This window comes from Histoplasma capsulatum, genomic scaffold (assembly GCF_000149585.1).
Source record: "Histoplasma capsulatum NAm1 scaffold_2 genomic scaffold, whole genome shotgun sequence".
In the NCBI taxonomy this organism is placed as follows: Eukaryota; Fungi; Ascomycota; class Eurotiomycetes; order Onygenales; family Ajellomycetaceae; genus Histoplasma; species Histoplasma mississippiense.
The window spans coordinates 3,074,187-3,093,726 of record NW_001813981.1 but is presented as its reverse complement, the minus strand read 5'-3'; the positions used below and the strand labels follow the sequence as shown (position 1 = coordinate 3,093,726).

Here is a 19,540-nt window from a genome sequence, read left to right as displayed (position 1 = left end):
GTGATGGATGGATGACCGGTAAGGGTATCACATTCTCCCGTCTCAATTTGTGCCCATGATTAAGTCTAGATAGGGCGGGTGGCGAGATGCCGAGATCCTCGAGAATGTCGCAGAGTTTCACGTACCCAATCGACGGCTAGGATTCTATGGCTGGGGAAATATGGATATACTAGTTAGTTTATAGCCAGCCCAGTTGCGCAAGGAGCATAGGTCAATCATCTTCATAGTACGCAGCGACAGCATCTTTGCACCGCAGTTTGGTTGTCGCATGCCATTCGTTTTAAATGGCCAGTGTTCAAAAATGCGCGACCTGGGGAATGATCGACCCAGCCCAACCCGATTGCAAAGGGGCGGGACAGTCGACAGGCCATAGCATGAACAAACCCACAATAAACGCCATGCTGGCTTGAGCATTGCATGAGCATTTGCCAAGGCTTCGTTTTGTGCTTCCACGGCAGACACGGGCTGGCGCTGGAGTTGAAACAGAATTGGATTATTTCCGTTGGGTTGGAGCTTCGGGATGGGGCAATTCCCGCTTACCCTTTTCAGAGGAATGCACGGGAATATAGAGGGAATTAGCATAGATACTAGTAGATATTGCCAGGTTAAACGGAGGTCTATAAGGATATTTATTGACTCGCATCCCGTGTACCTCGAGCAGCAGTGTCCAGATGGACGGTGGATGGTGGATGCACGTCATGGGCTCCTCAGGCACTGGCAGAACCAGCCTAACCCAAAGCATCCACGCGGCTCCTCTCGCTGGCCCTCCCGTTCTCCAAACCAGCAGCAGCTTCACCACCGGGACACCACAGGACCAGGACATCCTCTGCGTCCATCCTCCACGTCTTCCATCACCACCGCGCCGCTGCGTCTCCTGTCTCCTGGCTCTGTCTCCTGCCACTCTTTCGCTTCAGGATATCTATCTAGGATCTTGGCCCCGTTGTCCCTGGTCGTGACTCTCCTCTGTTCCTTGTCTCCAGGCCTGGCTCCACCAACCACCCTAGCACCCCCATCCCGCGTCCGCCTCATCCTTCCCACGTCCATCATCAGCATCTCCCGGCCACCACCCCGTTGCCCACTGCCTTGACCCACCCGATCATTTCGGCATTCCTGTCTCTGCAACTTCTATCGCTCTTCTCTTCCAAGTTCCATCGTAGCCCCTCCGTCGTCCCTTTTCCAGCTCACTGCCCTGGCCGCGTTTCTCGGCGCTCCCATCCTTTTTTTTTTTTTTTTTTTGCGCCCACACACTGCGTACCCGTGGACCAACACTTGTCCCTGCCGAGGCACCCTCCAAGCACACAGCTCCCTTGTGCCTAGATCGCATTTCACCGGACTCGCACCATCGCTTTCCTAAACGACACATCAGTCGCAAAATCCCGCTGTCTCCTTTGCGAAAACGCTCGAAAGAGTGTTTTCCTCGTCTCTCTTCTCTCTTGCCTCCATTTCGTTCTTCTTCTTGTTCCTGTTCCTGTTCCTATTCCTCGTCCTCGTCCTCGTCCTTGTAATTTTATTTTATATTATTTTTTTGAATCCTCACCTTTTTTCCGAGATTGCCTGTGCCTAGTTTTCGGCTCTCATCACGCCGGGCCGGTACACTCGACTAGGGTTGGCACCGGAGTGACGAGACGCCCTTCTTCTCCCAGATAATGGCAGTGGTGGCACCACCGTCAAACGATCGAAAGCGGGTCAAGGTCTATGAATTGAGAGATAATGACTGGTTTGATAGAGGCACAGGCCTGTGCTCTGCCCAGGTCATCGATGTAAGCGCACCCTCTCACCCTTTTGTGCTAGCTACTCATCTCATTGTGATCGCATTAACAACGTTGGTGAGACACGCGGTTATGTTATCGGGACTACGTGCGGAAATACGCGCAAAACACAAATTCGTGCTAATGATGACCTTTCACTACTTGTTTAGGATGAACCGAGAATCTACGTGGAGTCGGAGGATGAGCCAGATCGTATGCTACTGGAGTCCAGGATTCGTAGAGATGATGGATATCAGAAGCAACAAGGTCTGGCAGCGATTTCCTGCGCTTGATCGCATGTGGGCAAGCGCTAATACTTTTGAGGACAGAAACGTTGATCGTGTGGACTGAGCCTGGTGGTACGGACATGGCATTGAGTTTTCAGGAAGCCGAGGGATGTGCTGTTATCTGGTTCGTCATAATCCGTGTTTTCTAGTCTTACGAATTCAATGGGTTGATATAATTGCTAATCGATACTACGGTTTTCAAGGGAATTCGTGAGCAACGTTCAGCGCCAAATGCTTGCTTTCACTGGACCAGGTTAGTTACGACCACTCTTGTCCCTTTCCCCGCGCGCTATTCCTCAGTCAACGTCTCCACCTCCGGGGAGAAATATATTGACTTTTCCCTAGATGATTCCCTCTCCGATGATGCTCTCGATTCCAGCTTCTCCAATCCCATAATCCTGCCTGCCCCGGAGCTTGGTAACCTGGCTGAGATTGAGCAACGAATACGACAAGCCAGCATCGGTCCTGGACGAGATTCGCTCACCAAATTTTTAGTCCGAGAAGAATATCTCCTTAAACTTCTACCGCTGGTCAGCGACGCTGAGGACTTGGAAAGTCTTCCGGATCTACATCGATTATGTAATATTATGAAATCCATCATCCTGCTCAAACGATAATACCCTAATAGAACTCGTCGTGAGCGATCATGTTATCAGTGGAGTCGTTGGCGCCCTTGAATGTATGTGGCTTTATATCAATTTCCTTCTTCTTAACCATATGTTTGACGCAAGAAACTCATTGTCCGTTACTCTCTAGATGACCCCGATTTCCCAACCCATAAAGCAAATCATCGTCAATACCTTAACGATCGCAGCCGATACAAGGAGGTTGTTCCAATCAAGGACCCTATAATTCTCCGCAAAATCAGACACACCTGGAGGCTACAGTATCTAAAGGATGTTGTTCTCGCGCGAATTCTCGATGATCCCACCTTTTCCGTGCTAAACTCCCTAATATTCTTCAACCAAGTCGATATCGTCCAGCACCTCCAAACCAACACGCCTTTCCTCAACGAACTTTTCTCTATATTCAACCCGAAAAACACAGACAACAAGAGAAAAGAAGATGCTGTGCAGTTCCTTCACCAATGCGCAGCCATTGCAAAAAACCTCCAAGCCCCGGCCCGCGCCAACCTCTTCGCAAACTTCATAGGCCATGGCCTCTTCTCAGTCATCGCCTTTGCTGTGAAACACCCCAACCCCGCCCTGCGAACCACTGGCATTGACATCTTGGTTACCCTACTGGACCACGACCCGCTCATGATTCGCGGATACATGCTGAAAGCTGTGAATGAGCATAAAGTGCCATTAACAGATACACTTATAGATTTGCTGCATGCGGAGACGGACTTGGGTGTTAAAAACCAGCTGGCGGATGCGATTAAAGTTCTTTTGGATCCACAAGTGCCCATCCAGGATCCGATGAGTAGGGCTGGAGCAGATTTCCTGACAAAACTGCGCTCACAGAATCCAATTCCCGATACCTTCGTGCAGAACCACTTCGATGAATCTGCGAAAAGGCTCTTTTTGCCGTTGAAGAAGATGGAGCCTAGGCAATCGAGTAAGCTTTCTCTCAAAGAAAACAGGGAAACTTTTAAAAAAGAAGAGGGAAAAAGGAATTTTGTTTTACACTATGTTAATGCTTATGGGGATACATACTAACTCTTGAAATTTTGTGCGATTTTAGTAAATGACCTAACGTTCCAAGAAGTCTCGTTATATTCGCATCTTGTTGACATTCTCACATTTTTTGTTCGGCAGCATTATTTACGGTGTCGCGGATTTATGCATGGGGAATCGCTTACATCCAGGGTGGCGCAATTGTTAGCAGTACCGCAAAAACATTTGAAATTAAGTAAGCCATCCATTTCCCCATTTCTCCCTCGTGAGCTTGGGCGTGGAAGATCGTTATCAGGGACTTGGATTGGTTCAGATGAACTTTTTACTGACTCTGTGTTCGCCCAAACTAGCCGCTTTGAAATTTTTTCGCACTTTGATAAGTTTACATGATACCTTTTACGTTGCCCAGATGACCCACAACAACATATTCGAATTAATCCTAAACATCGTCTATGAAACCATGCCACGCGACAGCCTGCTAAACTCCGCATGTCTGGATCTCTTCGAGTTCGTGAAGCGCGAAAATATCAAAACTATAATCGTCCACGTTGTCGAGAATTATAGAGATATTCTCAAGAACATCACGTATGTTGACACATTCCAGAATCTGATATTACGCTATGATCAACTACAGGGGTACGGAGTCGCGCCGGATGTGACGTTGTTCAGCCAGGACGAATCGGTGGGGACCCCGCGAATGCTCATCAATGGTGGTCAGCGGTGGCATGGTGTTAGGGAGATGGATGCCGCGGAGGAGGAGTACTTCGATACCTCGGATGATGAGGAAGATGAGGTATGCTTCTCGTCTCGTGAACTTAAACATGACGAATGGGGGGGAGTTGGGGAAGAACATGACATGAGCGTCAAGTTCAGTCAGACGCGTTGTTATCGTGATGGGACATCGGTACTCATTGTCGATTACCAACAGGACAAACCGCAGCGGATGGATGCCACGGCGGCGAATGCGAATGCGAATGCGAACGTGAGCCCGCCGACAGCTATCGCGGTTAACGGATCTGCGTCGCCAATTGTCAAACCCTTGGTCGATTACCCGGACGATGACGACGAGGAGGACGTAATGGATATAAATGTCCAAAGTCAGCAACCGCAACATACAGAACTCCAACCGTCAGACTCGCTAGCCAGCTCCATTGAGCAATCGGAACAACTGCGACAGCAAACACAAACACAGTCCGAACCAACCTCAACGACGTCACCAGACCGTTCCGCCACCCTCAGCCCACGTTTCCCCCCTTACCGCTACACAGAAAAACGCCGGCGCGAAGAAGACGATGACGACGATGAACTCGTCAAGTTATCCTCGGGCACGAAACGGCGGAGCTCAAGCCTTAGCAGCATCGGCTCATCGGGAAGCATCGGAATTGGTATTAGTTCATTGAGAAAGAAGAAGAGTTTCTCTGGCGTGGGGAAGAATGATGAACGCGAGCGTGAGAGTGGCAATTATGATGATGGGACAGGGTCAATGAAATCTGCAGCGGCGGCAACGACCGTGACGACGACAACAACAACAACGACAGGAACAGGAACAGGGACTGCTGGTGCTGGTGCTGGTGCTGGTGTTGGCGCGGTCGGGAAGAAGATTTCGATTAATTTGAACTTGTCGACATTGAAAGCTGGTCCGGCTGGGGCCAAGAAAAGAACTGTGGGAACGGGAACGGGACCCGAGGGTGGAGCCGGGACCGGACCCGGAACTCCGAAAGCGGGCAGGCCCACCGCATCCACATCCATCACTGCTGGAGATGAGAGCGATGATGGTGGTGGAGATCATGGAGGCCCCGAAGCCAGGGTCGATACTAAATAGAAACTCGGATTCACACTTCTGGTCTCTTCTCTGCCTTTTTTTTTTTTTTTTTTCTTTTTTTTCTTTTTTTTTCTTTTTTTTCTTTTCTTTTTTTTTTTTTTTTTCACCGCCGCGTTGCGATGCGATGCGATGCGTTTCATGGAATTGAATTGAACTGTGCCAGTGCGCTGCGCTTTTTATCCCTCTTGTTTTGAAAACTTGGGATCTTTTTGCTTGTGCCACAGGCATTGGTTTTTGGTCTTAGTTTGGTGGGTGTTAAAAGGTTCTTCTTCTCTACCTGTTTTCTGTTTCTATTTTTAATTCATCAAGTTATACTCTGATATTTTTTTTTTCTTTTTGTCCCTGACTCACTCCTTCTCCTGGCCGCACCTGTTCTATATATAATCTTTCTTCCCCCTCCCGTTTTCTCTTTATGACAGGTGAAGATGAAATGAAATGAAACGGTGAGGGCGATTTGCATGAGTCGTTTTGTGGAGTTATATTACTCCACTTGTTAAAATTGGCCTTCTTATTCCGTTCCACCACATGTGTATGTATGTGATGTGTCTATCTATGCATTTTCCACTTTGAACTTTTTCGTACAAGGTTTGTTATTACAGCAAAGATGTGGACAGGAAGAATCATTAAAGGGAGCAATTGAATAATAAAACATTGGGAGAGAGAAAAGAGGGAATAGGGGGGAAGGGGGAAAGCGAAGCCAGAATACACATAAAGAACAATCCCCGAGCGCCCACAAATGCCACGATTTATATAAAACAACTCCAACCCCCATCCTGATAACCTGTCATTAATTCACTTGAACAGCACGATCCAGCCAGCCCCCAAGTCTAAGGTTCACAATACGCGCCAGGTCCGTGGATCCATCCGCTTGCACACCCATTTCCTCGAAATCCTGGAGTAGTTTATCAATGTATTCGCCCGCCCCTGACAGGTGGAGGATATACGCAATGGCCCGGTGTAGAGCAAGTAGCCGGGGGGAGGGAGCATCTATCACCCTGCCTTCGCTGAGAAAGAGTTTGCGAGTAATAGGTAGTCCCCGACGCGCTGCCGAAACTGGATGGAGGAAACTGCCTATGCGGTAGGTATGCTCCTCGCCGGCGATGGCATCAAAGTATACCCGAAAGTCGCCAAAGAGTCCATGGAAAGTAGGAGTCAGACTGATGGCATTGCGTGGGCTGTCGATCTGACTACCCTCGATGAGATGAGCCACGTCGCAATCAAACATGTTGAGGATGCCAATGGTGGTCCTTATGGCATCATTCTGTCTGTCATTTAGCTATGGTGAAAAATCTATTTGGAAGAGATAAACTTACCAGCTGTAAATTCTCGCTCATTTTTGTAAGAGAGTGGGGAAGTATGTGAGCCACTTGCAGGACAGCGAGTGTAACCTCGTTGCTAAGCAGATTCCCCTCATCATCTCGAGCATCAGCACCGTGCTGATTGGTTCGCTTTATCTCTTCTTGCGAGTCAAAAACTCGGGAGATCACACAACGATGTTTGTCACGAGCTAAGCAAAGAGCTCGAAGGTATGAAACTCGGTCAAGGGTGCCACTGATTTCATGCGGTGAACGTACGCTTTGCATGGCTGAAAGCTGTGCAGGAGAGGGCTGTGGTGTAATTTTTCCATTTGCTTTCACTGATGAAGGTTAGTAAATTTGGAAATCATAGGGTGTGGGCATAGCACAAACATGGGACGAAGAACTGCTCGAGGAGCATGTCTGCAAAGTCAATGAATTTTTGACGGATCTGACTATCATCAGTGTTGATATCTTCACTACTGCTGATATCTAATCCCATAATATTGAAGAAAACCCGCAGGAATGTATCCTTGGACATCTCAGAGCGCGAATATTCGTAGGTATGACGGACGAGCAAATGACGACTGTATCCGCCCTTGGAGCCAACGTGATTGGCAACGTGGTCGATAATATCGTTTAAGGCCCCTCGGGCGCGAGAGCGCTCATCTGTAGTTAAGCGACCAAGTTGGGAGCAGTTGATGATATCCTCTAACGATGCTTGATGACGATGGTGAGGCTGGGGTTGAACTTGAGAGCCGGAAGATAATCGGAAAGAGCCTTCATAAAACGACTGGGGACGATTCTGGGATGCCATGGTGCAGTGGGTGTAAGGGAAAAAGTCATTTGTGTCGGACGTCTGAGTGGTTGAATTGACTGCTATCTACGGAGTACAGTACGGACTACGGTACATATGCAGTTGTTCGGGAGCCAGTCCGTAATAAGGCAGGCCCACCGCACGTGATGAACCCTATTGCAGGAGGTAATGTTGTTGACTGCTGTTCTTCTACTGGATGGCTTGTATTTTCTGGTGAATGGATATTCTCAGAGAGGATACAATGGCGTGGCAGATGACTACAATATATTTAGTACAATTCTAGGCTATTATTTCCAAGGTAGCCGTCAGGCCTTATCGGGCTGATTGGCGTTGTCCTTGCTAGATCGCCGATGGACCTATTCTGTAGTCGCCTTAAGAAACTATACAGATAGACTCATTTTGAGTAGCCTCCTACAGATCGTTATTCCGATATATTATCCGAGAGGAACTTTGATTTCAGAACACAAACCTGAGCTCGAATACCACATGGATCCCTACCAGAAACCTTTTTCTAAATGCTATCTAGGTAATTATTACAAACCAGCTAGCCCCTCACACTGCTGTACGAACATGCAACCAGCAAAATGTGGCAGTATACAAATCCCCAGTGACGATGATCGAGGACTTTCCTCTTTGAGACCAGTGAATAGCCAACACATCGACAGCCTTCGTTCCTGATATTCCCTTCCACCCTCCACCATTTCCCATCTCTGGTTCTCTTCCCATCAACACCGGCATCTGTTGTTATATCAGCTTGTGTGATTTTGAACCTAGCGCCCCGCCACTACAGCTCTCTATTTTGAAGCACATCTATTGCCTCCGTTCTTTGCTATTTCCAGACCCGTTCGGTTTTCACAACCGGCTTCATGTCAAATCCTCCCTCCCTTCCAGATCCTGGATCAAATCCAGTTGAGGAAACGGCCCTGGCATGTGGTAGATTGGTTTTACCGGCTACGGCCTCTTCCGGCACGAGTCCGTCACGGCCTATGCCTGAACTAGAGAGTGTAACTCCAAAATTTCCAGCTTGGAATGACGCCGCTGAGGCGATACATTGGTTTGTCCACGTGAGAGCAGCTCTGAAAAGCGTTGTTTATCGATATTGCGACCCGTTGAGAAGGTCTATTGCTATCTTTGCTCAAATCAATGCGACTCAATATAGCGACTACCAACCCTTGACTGAACAGCTGAACAGTGTTCGGATTATGTGGAAAATGTTTGCGAGTCAAAACGATGTTACGCCAGGGTTTTTAGAGAGCTGTGTGGTTTCTTCTGATTTCAACGGTGCAGTGAAGCGTATGAAAACACCTAGAACGGGGTCAAAGGAAAGTGCTTCCGAAGTGAGACAGCTCCGAGACCTGACCAGAGGCATTATTGAGGAAGCCTGTGTGCTTCAAGGGCTCATTGAGGAGGCAAACCTGCGGTTAGCAGAAGAACAACTGAACGAGGAAAATGTTCTTCCTCAGTTACCAGCACTTTCAGACCTCCCGTACATACTACCATACATACAAGATCGACGTCGACTACAATGATGGGAAATACTGCTATGGAACGAATTTCCTCTTCTGTTAGCCATAGCTCGTCTGCAAGTCCCTCTGATGAGCCGGCAGCATTTCCTCCAATTGCCAGTGAATCGCTTGGGGATACAAAACATGAAGCAGACAGCGAAGGGAATAAGGAGGAGGATGATGAAGAGGAGAAGGAAGCGGAGGAATCAGAGGAAGAGGACAACCACTACTATCCCTTCAAAGTACGACTTCCCGAGGAGTTAGATTTGACGCAATTCGATGCTGTTTGGACGAGTGAGGATGGGTATCTTGGCGATGTCCCGGAGGAACTTAAAGATTATTTAGAATGTACTCGTAAGTCTATGCCTAGTGCCTCAAGCTATCCATTGCGACTTAAACATATGCTGACATTTACCATTTAGGCGGTGCACAGATGATTGGCTCTATTCGAAGCATCTTTTGGCTTGATGGCATCCAAGAGATGGTGGATGCTATTTATGACCCAGCGCTCGTAATAGAAGATGAAATAGCCGAGTGTCCGCTTGGATGTCTGCCTTGAGCATTTCTACTAGGACGCTACGCCGAGGAGGGAAAGGTTCCACAAAATGTTTTTGACAAGTACTCCATAGACACTCGAACTTTTGGATGGCAGAAGCCTTTTTTGATCTGATAGGTCGTCCCCACGGTCAATACGTACTTCCATTGGCTTTGGTACAATACATACATATCTGGGCCTTCCGCCTCTAGAAGTAATCTGTCAGAGTCCACTCTTCTCGACCTACTTTGATTCAGAGGGTAAGTACGGTCCACTGGGATTCATCTGGCTAACTTCCTTTCGAATGCATTCCTCACGTTAAGTGAAACAGGGAATTGGATATCCGAACCCCGTGGGTATCCAGCACCATTTAATTAGGATCGTAACGTAACGGGCATGAAATGTAACATGATCGGCCAAACCTCAAACCGCACCCTCCCGGGGCGGATCTTCAAGAGCGGCCTCTTGCGTCGCTTAAGTGGTCTGCGGCTGTCTAATTTCCTGCTGCGAAACCCCTTCAGCAACGCTTCGCATTCGCTTATCTTTAGGTTTCCAAGAAGGAGGGTAGCGGCTAGCCTCTCCATTTTGACAAAGTACGTATCAGCGCAGCTCTCCCCGACCTCTCTTCCTCGTCTTTGACTCTAGGATATCATCTATCAGCCACGGCTGTTTCGCGAAGCGGCCAGCTCTCGAAAGTGTAAAACATCAAAAACTGAATAAGATCAAACCAAAAGAGACTGGATTTGAAATTCGTGGTCTCAGTGACTAGTCTACATATACAATCTATTTAGTTTAAAACTTCAGTTTAATTATATAATTGAAAATTCATAAAGCTGTTGTAAACAAAACTTAAAATATCATTCTGTTGGCATCCCTAGTATTGCTCGCTAGAATGCCACGTGACCACATCTATTTAAGCAATTCTGCGTTATCTCAGTAAACTCAGCCACTCCACTCCGAGCTAACCCAATCCGAACTACTGCTACTTTCTGCCAAGTCCTGCTAACATCTGAGCCAATCAACTGTCACGGGGCTTACACTAAACCTAAATGGGACATCCCCAGCAAACTCTTCGCGGAGCGTCTGAGAAAAAACGGTTCCTGGTTGTTAGCAACACGGGAACGATTTGCTCCTACCATAATGTTTGAGATAGAATCACTGTGCAACATCACTCATAGATCATTTCTCTACCACCTTGGAGGGTTAATTTTTCAATTTCCTGTCGATTGATGTAATTTTTATCTGAAAATACATATATTCTGAGTATGAAGTGTCGCGTCGAAAACTGCTACTATGATTTTTGAACACGGGAACGATTTGCTAATTTTTCAACCATGATCATGTCTAGTCATCCAACGCCTTGATCTTGCCATCAAAACATCTATCCAGCCATCAGAGACTCTAGTCAAAGCACCGAGTGTATTTTCCAGCGACTTCCGGCAACTTCTGGCAACTTCTGACAACTTCTGAACTCTTGGCAACCTCACGCGGCACATCAACTTCTGACAACATCTCTGAACTCCTGACAACTTCTGGGATCTTCCGACAACTTCTGAACCAATCACATAACACTTCTTTTTGACAGCTGGGTCGGACAACGTCCCATCAACTGCATCAAATATGGCCAAGGGGGATCGAAGAAAACGCGCAAGTCAGCTACAACAGCGGCTTCAAAAGCCATCATTAAAGCAAATACTTTCAATGAACATTGAAGATATGCCACAACTTGTCATGAGCTATGCCGGACCAGATAGTATCGACAAGCAACAGGATGTTATTCAGTATTGTCTTCAACGAATACTTCAAGGCCCGCGTCCAGATCCTGAGTGTACTCTTCAGCCACGCATAGAACAAGTCCGTATACTTCGGCGCATGATATATGGATATAGCGACACTTTATTCATTGCCAGAACTGGCTATGGAAAGAGCCTTATTCTTCAATCCTATACAATTCTGACAGGAAAGATAACCATTCAACTGGTTCCTCTAAACAAGCTTGGTGATCAGCAAACAAGAGATATAGCACGGTTTCCCGGTGCCAATCCTTGTCTGGTCAGTGCTGATAATCTCCAGGGGCAAGAAGACTTACTCAAACGCATTCAACAAGGTGAGTATACACATATACTGCTCAGTCCAGAGCAAGCTCTTTGCAAGCGATTTCAGCATGTTCTTCAAGACCCTACTTTACAAGAAAAGATTGGGCTTGTAGCTATCGATGAGTGTCATCTTGTCACACAGTGGAGTCAATTCCGTAGTCAGTTTGCCAGGCTGGGGCACCTGAGATTGCTTCTTCGTGAGGATATTGTCTGGTTTGGCTGTTCCGCAACCCTCAGCAGTAAAGCTGAAGATATCATTCTTCAAGAGGCTGGATTTCGTTCTATTGGTGTAAACCCACGGCAGACTCAGGTTATTCGAACTTCCATTAACCGTCCTGATATCTTTATCGGCGTACATCCGATTCCACGCGGTAAACTTGTATCCTATGATATGTTATATTTTTTATTGAACGAGGCCATTGATACAGATGGAAAGATCATACCTCAACACATTTTAAAGACCATTGTCTTTATTGACAGTCATGTCAAGGTTCAACAAGCAGTGCAATATTTCCGATCAATACTTCTTCAGATCTGTCAGAATAACAGGCAGAATGTCAACAATACTGACACCTCTTTCATCAATGACACCATTCAGCATTTCACATCTCGAGTGTCTGAAGTGGATCAGAATATTCGCTTCGAGGAGTTCATGAAACCTAAGTCAATGGTATCCAGATCAGAATCGTGATTGAATTTTGCAAAGAAGGGAGTATTGATAAGGCATTTCAGCTCCTGTTTAAGCAAGACAGTATAACGTTGATTATCATTGAATACCCCTGCTTTGGAAAGTGCTGAATATAGTGCATTTCGCCGCTTCGTAGGAGTACTGTATCGTCGATGAGTCAAGATATCGGGACTCTGAATCCAAGCCTCTATAAAGGCCTCCATTCCCCAACTGTTTCGCTGTAATGTTCTGACAACGCGAGATAATTTTGACCGTCTTTTCTGCCGGTTATAAGGCATTGTAGGCAGGTGCTGTGGGCCACGGCGGTTTGATCGTGAACAAGCTCGCGGGGTATCGGTATCAGTATCGGTGATCTCGAATTCCGAAGGAGTATCAATAGATTCAAGCTCTGTTAAGTCACTGTCTGATGTGTCATATTCATCATCTACATTGTTGGGAGACTGTAGTGGTTGTAGAGAGGATTCATCTTCGAGTGATGAAGGATATTGGCTGGAGCGCGTCTGACATTGGGTGTCTTGAGATTCAAAAGACACGCTGTCTTTTGTCAACGATTGTGACATGATGAGAAGGGGTAGTGAGTTGTAAAATAGCAGAGATGATAGCAGAATGGCTGAGGATTTGAAAAATATCGGTTTGGTGATGATCAGGCAGATATTTAGGGTAGATGTATGATTTCGAAGTCAATCGAATATTTTGTATGGGCGGTGTTGATTTTCCACACACGATGGAACCGTTTCTTCTCAGACTCTCTACGAGATATTAGGTTGCGAGCACGTGTGAAGTCTCTTATTGGTCCAGAAGTTAGCAGGACTTGGCAGAAGTCTAAAGGAGTTTAGTTGGTCGCGCTAATCCGAAAATATCGAAAAGAGAGGCTGAGCATGCTGAGATAAATTCTGCGCCCGGTTTCAAAAGTTTCGTTCAGCCAAGCTACTATCTACGCCACTGATATACTAGTTGAAATATCATAGATACCGCTAATGAGAAGCAATTATCTCAACCTGTGCTGTGATAGTGACTCTGAAGTCTTTTGATGGTAAAACTACTAAAGAAATCAGCAATTTCACTCAGATATCTATTTAAATCATCAATTGTATCTATAGAACTGCTCAAGATCATGATTTTAATTCAGATCTTCTTTATCTTTATATCTGTAATGATTGATTAAAAGATGCTCCTCACTCTGAATGACCCACAAAACAGCAGTCAGCCCAAGAACATCATCTACAGAGTAGATACACTGTGATCAATACGGGAGAGAGAAATTCTGTGCTGATGTAGCAGGTGAACTCAGTTTTTAGGGCGTGTTCGGTTGGCCCGTGTAAGCTCTTATCTCCTCGTGGTTAGGTTTGCCCCAATTAGCGTGGTTTCAATTAGCGTATATTATACAGCATATTATTGACCGGTTAAGGTAATTTTGGTATTAGTCAGTATTATTGTATTTAAAAAAGCTCTAATTAAGGATTCGCGTTGTAATTACCCTATCAAGCCATCTTATGAAATTCTGTTACAAACCTACGGCACAACCCTGAGAGCCATTGGACAAGGAACGACTAAATGGTAGAGGGCATGCAAGCTAGACATCGGATAAGGAAAGATCCGGTTAACCAATAGGAACAATAGGTCACGTGACATAATGGATCACCTGGATCACTCGGATCACTCGAGTGAGCGGAGTGATCACAGCTACAGGATCTACTGCTTTATAAGATTTTATATAGTTTCAATTAAATTTAGATCTGATGAATATAATAATCAATCTATAGAGACAATTCTATATTCTTAAAGATCTTGAGAAGTCTCTGCTGCATGTATGTATGTATGTATAGATTTAACGTCGTCCCGGGGGAAGCGGGCAGCGCCCGCGCCTCGATGGCCTCCCTCCCGAAGGGCATGGGGACGTGCTAAGCCGGAGAGATCTCTATATACACAGTACGAAAGAAAACAGGATCCAGATGGCGACTCTTGAAAAGACTCAGTTTGCAAAACTACGCATTCACTTCTGGACCGACATATGACCATTCATGGTGGGGCTATAGTGCGGTCTCTTAGAGGCAACCGCTGCCGTGCCTGGAAGGCTTAAAAGTCTCTGCTGCTATATACTGTGAAGTCTTATTTTGCATCAATTTGAACCCAAAATTTATCTACATTTGTTCATGAATAAGAGGAACTATTATTTTTGTAATAGAAAGTCTAGAAGATTGAGAAGAGAATAGATTAGCACTGCTTCTCAAATAGTCAAGAATCAATCATTATATCTACCTTATTGATTATTCCTCTCTGGTTCCCACATTATGCTACGACCGCCAGCCGCAGCGTATAGATGGTAAGATAAGTGGCATGGCCGCTGTGGACCGGGCCACACCACCACACCCACGGGTATATATATCACTATGAGCGCAGCCATTTAACAAATGGTTACGTTGGCCTTTTGCTATGGATAACGTAGTGGTCATAGTGCTAGCTTATCACACCTCAATCCTTTTCCCAGAATGGACAGAGGTCTTCTATAGTTTCATTAAAAGTCTCTCAGAACATCCATCCTCTTTTTCTCGGAATCTTATCTATTATATAGATTGAATCAAGTGTTACTTCTTCTCTGTGAGTCACTCAGATTCTTGTAGATTTAACTCAAATCCCATTATCTTAATAGATCCAATCGAGTCCAGAAGAAGAATATCTCAACATTGATCACATATTGATCAACTTGGAGATGTAGCAGAGGCTTCTGGAGGTGCAATAGAAACCTCAAGAGCAGCACCATCTTGAGAGCAATAGAATGATAATAATGAGTGTAGGAATTGTGTAAGTACAGAGGGAATAAGAATGAGAAGCTTATATGGGGAAATTTGAGGACACGCCACCTCAGAAGAAAGGTTACCAGGGCACTAAAATATTAGGGTGGTCCTAACGAAAATATAAAGCTAGCTACGGTTGGCTATTGCGGCAACTAATATATCCCAGGTAGGACTAGGGTTCAACATGTTGGTCTACTACCAGCATGGCGCTGGTGGTGATTGAGCTCTTTTGCCCCAGTGGCCTGACACAACACCTCTACTCACACTGTTCGCATCATCCATACTAGTTGAATCGACACAAACAGAAAACAAGAGATGAACCAGCTAGCCACATCTCATATCACCACCAACAGCTTTTTAACATTCACCGGTACGAGTTGCACAGCAGACGACCCCGAATCTATACTTCTATACTTCATCCCTGGAAATCCGGGGCTGATAGCTTACTATCATACGTTCCTGTCCCTGCTGAGTTCAACTCTCATATCCAGTACCGAGCATAGTGACTATGATGACGGGAGTGCCGAAAACAACAGCAGCACGGCCAGCAGTAGCCGCATTGGCAAAGCCCCCCAATACATCATCCATGGGAAAAGCATGGGAGGTTTCGAGATTGTTGAAAACGGGAAACATGTGAGTTGTTGTAGTCCGCCGCTCACCAATATCAAAGCAAATGGAGGGATGGAAACACAATCGCAATCGCAATCGCAACCGCAAGCACATCATCATCCAACAACAAAGACGGACAAGTTATACAGTCTCTCTGAACAAATTGAGCATGTGGAGCGGAACCTAAACAATTTCGTGGATGCGTGGCATGCGAGAAAACGGGCGCAGACGAGGGGAAAGGACCTCAGCGATGATCAAGGACGATGGCGGCACTTTGGGGGTATCAAGGTGATATTGATCGGACATTCAGTCGGTGCCTATATCGCTATGGAGATTCTCAGACGGCATCGGGAGTGCATCAAGCAGAAAGGAGCATCTGCCGATACAGGGGGGCCCGGCATTGGTGCTAGTGTGAACATCGTCGGCGGAATCCTCCTCTTTCCTACCGTAGTTGATATTGCGCAGAGCTCGTCTGGGAGGAAGTTGACTGTTCGTTTTTGGCTCCCTTTCCATTCAGTTCTGTGCTGAATTTTTGTTGTTTCCTTTCCCCCTCCTCAACCCCTTAAATACGCTCGGTCTTTGGGCTTACGCCAATTCACCCCCCTTGCTTCGCGATATGATAAGTTTTCTGATTATCCAATCTTTGCCCTGGTCCCCTCTCTGCTACGAATGCTGTACGAGCTTCCTTCTAACGGCTATTCAAATTCGCAGAAACTTCTCTACGTGCCTTACCTGGCGTTCCTTACAAGTCTACTCGTCAAATTCCTGATATTTATACTGCCCGGATCCTGGTTACGTAGTATTGTGGGTAGAGTTTTGGCTTCGACTTCGGAAAACGCAATTGATACAACAGTGGCGTTTCTGAAGAGTGCAAGGGGTGTTGAGCAAGCGATGTAAGTAATATACACTGTATTTCACTCTTTTAAAATATGCTTCTTTCCGTTCGTGACTCTCTCCTTTTGCTTCGTGTTTATCGTTCCCTTCTTCCAAAAGACCATTTCTCTGATTCCATATTTGCGCGTATGGAATAATTCCCATATGTATTGAACTTCTGACTGGTTGCATGATCCTCTATTCGTCCTAATGGCTATTTTGGTGATGTTGCATTTTACATCAAAAGTGTGGGACAACAAATACCCGCTCAAATGTTCGTGGGAAATCAGAGAATTAAAGTAAAAAAATGGTCTTTCCTTACTAATGAATGAACTGCCTCTCACAGACACATGTCCGCAGACGAAATGTGCGACATAACATATGATAAATGGAGTGACGAAATATGGGGTATAGTATCATCGTCATCTGTATCCTCGTCCATGTCGGCTTCAAGCTCAGAAAAGACGCCACTGAATCTGGTGCTCTACTTTGCGAAGCAGGATCACTGGGTAGCTGATCGGACGAGGGACGAGATCATTCGAGTGAGAGGTGGTGTGGGAAGCAGTTCGGGTAGTAATGGCCCTAGGATGCAGGTGTGCGAGGACGGAGTGGTGCATGGATTCTGTATCCGTAAGTGTTTGATTCTTTTCTTCATCCTTTCGTAATTTCTCATCCTCCTGTTTCTTGTAAGAACTTTATGCGCTCGGGGGATGACCAATAATCATTGTGGTATATGGCTAACTCCTTTCCCATTCCTCATACATAGAACATAGTGACATCATGGCAAAGAAGACCGCCGGATGGGTAAGGGATATTATCCAACAACAACAGAACCTGCCAAATGCTCATCATAGACACTTAGGCAGATAGATAGACAGTGCACATTCATAGAACCATACTCTTATTAGCTCCCATTCCGACAAAGAGATGGCGTTTGTGGATGACGGAGACGTAAGCCGAAGGGCGCCTGTCTATATCTCATGCCATTACCTAATGCCTTTCCTCCCAATCAAGGCACCAAGACAATTGTAGAATGTATATTGAAACAGCCTCCAAATCACTGTGCAGGAGATTGATACGCCTTTCTGAAAAGCGCACCAAGTACATCATTCCCTGTAGTTGTTGGCGGTTGCGGCGGAGCAGCCGGCGGAGTCGGCCAATCCTGGCCTCCCTGGGGCTGCTGTTGCTGCTGTTGCTGATGTTGTTGGTGGAGCTGCTGCTGCTGTGCTAACTGTGACTCTGAATCGACTGTTCGTAAGCGGGGACTATGGACCTTGACACTCCATTCATCATCTTGTTTCCTCTGCTGCCCAAACAACTCTTTCAACGAAATCTGTCGGCCCATGGGTACACCACCCTGATACAACCCCTGGTCTCCATGACCCTGGGCGTCACCCTGATTCCGCTCCGCGGCAACCCTCTCCAGTGCAAATCTCTTACTCTCCCCACCATGTACGGCACACTCCTTAATAATCTGCGCATTCAAAGCCCTAATCTCCGCCGTAGAGCTGGGTGGGGGCTCCGAGAAGATCCACAGCCCATAAATAACTGACTGGCGGCCGTCTGCCGCCTTGATCGTAGTGGCACCAGGCTCCGCGCCCGTCGACGCGACCTTCAAAATGACATATTCATCCGTAATTTCCACATCATCGCCGTCCGCAAGCTTGGCTTCGAAATTCTGCATGCCGCGCCGGTTTAGGACCAGCACGCTATAGCGCTCCTCGCCCAGCTCGCCCTGGGTCAGCTGGCAGACGAACATGGTGCCTTCAATGCCGCTCTTCTCCCACAGCTGCGTTGTAGCGCTGAAATTGTAGACTACGGCATACGGGGCGAGGGAGAGGATGGAGAGGATGTCTGGATAATGGCGCCGGAGGACGGCCAAGTTCAGCTCTTCGTTCGTGCGCGTTGGGGGTTTCGACTGTGAAGAGTCAGTGGCCATAGACGTGGAGCCGTTAGCAGCAATCTGGGTGTCTGAGATGTAGTTATTTTGAATATCTGATTCGTAGTCGGAGGGCTGGGCGAGGTTTGAGGGATTGCGGTTGTGGGAAGATCGGTGGGAAGGTTGTTGAGGATTGCTGTTGGACACGTTATTGCGCCTGCTTTGACCGCGTCTGAGAGTCATGGCTGTGGCTACTCTGTTATGATCCTGTATAACAGATATATATTGCTGTTGGGGGAAGGGAAAGCGACGGTGGAGAGCGTTCGTTCACGTTGGGGGGTTGAGGCCGGTGACAACTTGTCGGGCGGGCCAAAAGCTCGGCGCCGTCAATGACGTGTGCATGAACAATCAACAATCCTTACACATATACCAATCCTTCATTACCCTTCGTTTTTCCTGCAGCGAAATGTGATTCCAATTGATATGCCTTGAATTAATTTGTTCCTCCTGGGTCTTCATCTCATTAGCAGGACGAAAGTTTATATAGCCACCAACTTGGCACAGCAGCCTAAGAAGCATCCAGCTGACAAGTTGGCACAAGGACACAGCGGCTGGTGGACATAAATATTTGTCTCGACCTGCTCGATGTATCAACGTTCTTTATTTCTGCCATCATGAGGAGGAGATAAACGAGGCTGGGTCTTTGAAATATCTAGTCATCCTCAAACCGTTATCCACCGCCCGCAAACCATGGCCAGTGGTGATTCCCGCAACCCCGCTGTCAACTCCGCAAACCTGACAGGCGCTTTCCCCGACACCCTTGACAGCTATGACGGGAGATGACTCCCAATACTCTGGGTCTTCGGTCTATCTCTCAAGCTCTCAAAGCCAGGGAGACCTGAATATATCCGCCCCACATAAACTCCGCGTGAAAAATTGGGACTGGAAATGTCGCCCCCATACCCTGGGACA

At 46.7% G+C, this 19,540-nt stretch overlaps 6 protein-coding genes across 6 annotated transcripts; 4 read left to right on the top strand and 2 right to left on the bottom strand.

The window, feature by feature from the left end:
- Positions 1-1,646: 1,646 nt before the first annotated feature.
- On the top strand, positions 1,647-5,476 carry HCAG_02971 (conserved hypothetical protein; the record flags this gene model as incomplete). Its single annotated transcript, XM_001542750.1, has 9 exons — positions 1,647-1,760; positions 1,919-1,961; positions 2,078-2,159; positions 2,239-2,288; positions 2,381-2,590; positions 2,664-2,714; positions 2,792-3,595; positions 3,796-3,889; positions 4,036-5,476. The coding sequence occupies 9 exons, from the start codon at positions 1,647-1,649 to the stop codon at positions 5,474-5,476; spliced, it is 2,889 nt and encodes a 962-aa protein (XP_001542800.1).
- A 787-nt stretch (positions 5,477-6,263) lies between these two features.
- HCAG_02970 (predicted protein) lies at positions 6,264-7,588 on the bottom strand (the record flags this gene model as incomplete). Its single annotated transcript, XM_001542749.1, has 4 exons — positions 6,264-6,737; positions 6,790-6,912; positions 7,051-7,112; positions 7,165-7,588. 4 exons carry the CDS (start codon positions 7,586-7,588, stop codon positions 6,264-6,266), a joined length of 1,083 nt encoding a protein of 360 aa, XP_001542799.1.
- An 866-nt stretch (positions 7,589-8,454) lies between these two features.
- HCAG_02969 (predicted protein) lies at positions 8,455-9,652 on the top strand (the record flags this gene model as incomplete). Its single annotated transcript, XM_001542748.1, has 3 exons — positions 8,455-9,008; positions 9,215-9,447; positions 9,516-9,652. 3 exons carry the CDS (start codon positions 8,455-8,457, stop codon positions 9,650-9,652), a joined length of 924 nt encoding a protein of 307 aa, XP_001542798.1.
- Positions 9,653-11,248: 1,596 nt separating this feature from the next.
- On the top strand, positions 11,249-12,415 carry HCAG_02968 (predicted protein; the record flags this gene model as incomplete). The annotated part of the gene is made up of 1 exon (XM_001542747.1): positions 11,249-12,415. One exon carries the CDS (start codon positions 11,249-11,251, stop codon positions 12,413-12,415), a length of 1,167 nt encoding a protein of 388 aa, XP_001542797.1.
- A 2,334-nt stretch (positions 12,416-14,749) lies between these two features.
- On the top strand, positions 14,750-17,497 carry HCAG_02967 (predicted protein; the record flags this gene model as incomplete). The annotated part of the gene is made up of 6 exons (XM_001542746.1): positions 14,750-14,788; positions 15,153-15,214; positions 15,699-16,305; positions 16,528-16,709; positions 17,036-17,319; positions 17,463-17,497. 6 exons carry the CDS (start codon positions 14,750-14,752, stop codon positions 17,495-17,497), a joined length of 1,209 nt encoding a protein of 402 aa, XP_001542796.1.
- Positions 17,498-17,746: 249 nt separating this feature from the next.
- On the bottom strand, positions 17,747-18,811 carry HCAG_02966 (conserved hypothetical protein; the record flags this gene model as incomplete). The annotated part of the gene is made up of 1 exon (XM_001542745.1): positions 17,747-18,811. The coding sequence occupies one exon, from the start codon at positions 18,809-18,811 to the stop codon at positions 17,747-17,749; it is 1,065 nt and encodes a 354-aa protein (XP_001542795.1).
- Between the last annotated feature and the right edge of the window lie 729 nt (positions 18,812-19,540).